This window comes from Drosophila hydei, unplaced genomic scaffold (genome assembly GCF_003285905.1).
Source record: "Drosophila hydei strain 15085-1641.00,03,60 unplaced genomic scaffold, DhydRS2 tig00000315-arrow-arrow-pilon, whole genome shotgun sequence".
In the NCBI taxonomy this organism is placed as follows: Eukaryota; Metazoa; Arthropoda; class Insecta; order Diptera; family Drosophilidae; genus Drosophila; species Drosophila hydei.
In genome coordinates this window covers 1236071-1239104 of record NW_022045707.1, presented here as the reverse complement: position 1 = coordinate 1239104, position 3034 = coordinate 1236071, and the positions used below count along the sequence as shown (strand labels likewise).

Below are 3034 nucleotides of genomic sequence, written 5' to 3'. Positions count from 1 at the left end.
ACATTTAAATAAGCCGAAAGGACGCACGAAAGGCGACAATTTGGCAACAATTGCCGGTTGAAAGTCCCACAGCCACAGCCATTGTGCCCTGCTTACCACACACACACACACGCACACACACTCGCACATGACACCTTTTCAAGCTGAGTGCTAATACCTGCCCATACACACCACAGATATGAGTGTGTGGAAAAATAATTATGCGCCTGATTTAACTCTAAATTGTTGCTAATTTGTCGCAAATGGCACTGCAGTTCGCACACAGAGAGAGGCTGTGAAGCGTGTGTGTATTTGTTTTTTATTCAAGTGTTTTCCACTTGAGTTTTGAGGTTGTTATTCGCAGTCTGCCCGCCTGTCTGTCCCTTGAAGGACACTGCCAATGGCGCGGCAACTTTGACATTTGCATCGCAGTCGAATGGACCCGCAGTCAGCCAGAAAATCTGCTCAGCAAAATGGCCACGTTCATCGAATTATGAACTCATGTGTGTTGACAGCCAGCGAAGTAAACACGCAGCACGCTCTGAGCGTGCTATACGACTAGCAGATACTCTGTAAATGGTTGCCAAGAACTGTCCCTTAAATATCCACTAAGATCTACTCACACTTATTCTAAAAGCTTTTACTTTGACTACAACAGAAACTTTAACACTCGAAGATACATTTGTATCTCACAGATACTTTAGTATCTAGAAAACTTAGGGTAACTATCAATTGCATAAGATAGGCGTGCCTACTACAAATGTTGTTAGAGCTTAAAGATACTTTTGTATCTCAAAGATACTTTTGTATCTCAAAGATACATTTGTATCTTAAAGATACTTTTGCATCTCAAAGATACTTTTGTATCTCAAAGATACTTTTGTATCTCAAATATACTTTTGTATCTACAAAGGCTATAAGCGAGGTACCAGAAGTCCAATCATGGCAAAAAAAAGCTATTTTCGAATCCTGAATATATACATAATAAAATATAGCCAAAAAAGGATAATAAAACAGACTATGAGATGTATATATTTTAGCGTATTTGAAAATGTGAATGTGAAATGATATATCACATCAAATTCAGACGACAAATAGCCTAGTGGGAGTCAAGCAAATCGATGTTGGCCAAAGTAATAAGGCCAAAAGTGACAAAACTTTCGGCATTCAAATTTTTTAATGCCGAGACTCAACCGTTTTCTGTCTTCACTTGACCAAGAATATTCACTATATTCTCCCCTGTACTCGCTGGCCACGCCCTCAAGAGCTGACTACGCCTCAGCTGCAAAGTGCCTAAAGGAGCTGCCTGAAGTCACAGCCGCAGCTGCGGAAATGGCCAAGGAAATTCGCATTTATTATAATCGTCGCCTAATCATAGGAAATGCGAAAAGTGAAAAGAAAATTGTCCGCAATTTCCAGTTGTCAGATCAAAAAAGAATATCTTTATATATATATGTATATCTCTACAGATAAGAAATGAAATTAATTTGGCGAAAAGACTGCGACAATGCGACAACAGTCGCAGCTCAAACTTTGCAATTTGCGGCGCGTTTCCTGCTTCCGCAGTTAGCGTGAATCAAGGACGAAGAAGGGAATGAAGGAGAAGAACTTCTGTCTGTCTGTCTGGCAGGATGAAAAGGACGCAGCAGCTTCAATTGTCATCAATTTCGTTTGATGTGCTTAACAATTTTATAGACACGTTCCATCACGCTTCCTCTCTCCCCCCTCTCTCTCTCTCTTTCTCTCTCCCTTGCGCTGTCTCCCCTTGCGCAAGTTTTCTTCCTTCGATTAGCACGCACTTAGAGCTAAGAGCCCCATTGAGCTTATTAAATCAGGCGTAATAATTGGTCCAATTGCGCGTCAATTGAGTCGACCTAGAAATTCCATTCAATTCGAGTCGAGGCAGGCACTGCCTTGGCTCAAACAAATCATTTAGGCCAAGCAAAATTCAAAATTCACTTCGCAGTAGAAAATTTCCGATTTTGATTTTAGACAAAATGCCCTTCGCCGATGATGATTGGTCAACTAATGTCACAATCAATTCCATAACCAGCGAACTGGGCAAGTGAACATCGAACTACAACTTAATTAGGTCTTAGCTAAACCTCTATTTAGAGCGCACACACCTGGCTCGCTCACCTCAGCTGCTGCAGCAGCTGAACAGCCTGGCTGAGCCCTGGCAGGAGCTGGGGCACACGGACTCCATTCGCTTGAAAGAGTACTATCACGGCGAAGTCTAGACAGAACTGGAGCTCTATACAGACGGATATGTAGAGCGAAGCAATTGAAAATCAGCAGGAAAGTCAGCAATAGCAACACCTGTCGCACAGCGCTCACACCTGGCAATTAGGCGCATAAAACAAACAGAGCGCGCGGGCGCCATGTGAGCGGGCGCAAACGGACCAAGCGGCAAGGCGAAGCTAGCGAAAAACACAAATTGTGACAAAGTTTCGGAAATTTAATTAAAATCAAATACACTCAATGCCAACGCGCTCTGCTACAGGGTATGTGAACAGGTAAAAGGGGTAGCAAATTCTCACTCAGGTGTGACTTCAAATAGTTTGTGATATGCTTGCCAGGCGCGAGGCTCCCACTCCTTGCCTCTGTCTCGCTGTGTGTTTCACTAGTTTTCCGCGTCGTTGAGTAAACAAAATGTAAACAAAATTTAACAGCTCTGACACACACACACCTACACACACTCACCCACACACACACATACATATAACTCTTAACTAACCCTAGCAAAAAAAGCAAAAAACTCGCACTCAAGCTATTGTCGCCTTTTTTATGCTCCTTCAGGTCTGGCTGTAGTGAGCATATTAGTTTTGTGCTAGGCACAAAACATGGCCTAGATACTTCTGCATACCTTAGCTTGATAAGGTAGCCGAACCTTTGGCTTAAGCTGCTTGGGGGCGTGGCAGAGGGCACTCAGCGAGACTGCGCTCTTTTTACTTATATTATATTCCGCTTAATTAATGTTCAGCTCCTGGGTCTTTGTTTTTTAGTGTACTATGACAGCTAGAGGATTGAAATTTGAAATATGCACTCCTTTGGC

General features: G+C 42.7%; 1 protein-coding gene across 1 annotated transcript; it reads left to right on the top strand.

The window, feature by feature from the left end:
- Positions 1 to 1909: 1909 nt before the first annotated feature.
- Positions 1910 to 2461, top strand: LOC111602124. Its single transcript, XM_023319073.2, has 2 exons — positions 1910 to 2040; positions 2095 to 2461. Exons 1-2 carry the CDS (start codon positions 1977 to 1979, stop codon positions 2217 to 2219), a joined length of 189 nt encoding a protein of 62 aa, XP_023174841.1. The 5' UTR covers positions 1910 to 1976; the 3' UTR covers positions 2220 to 2461.
- Positions 2462 to 3034: the final 573 nt, after the last annotated feature.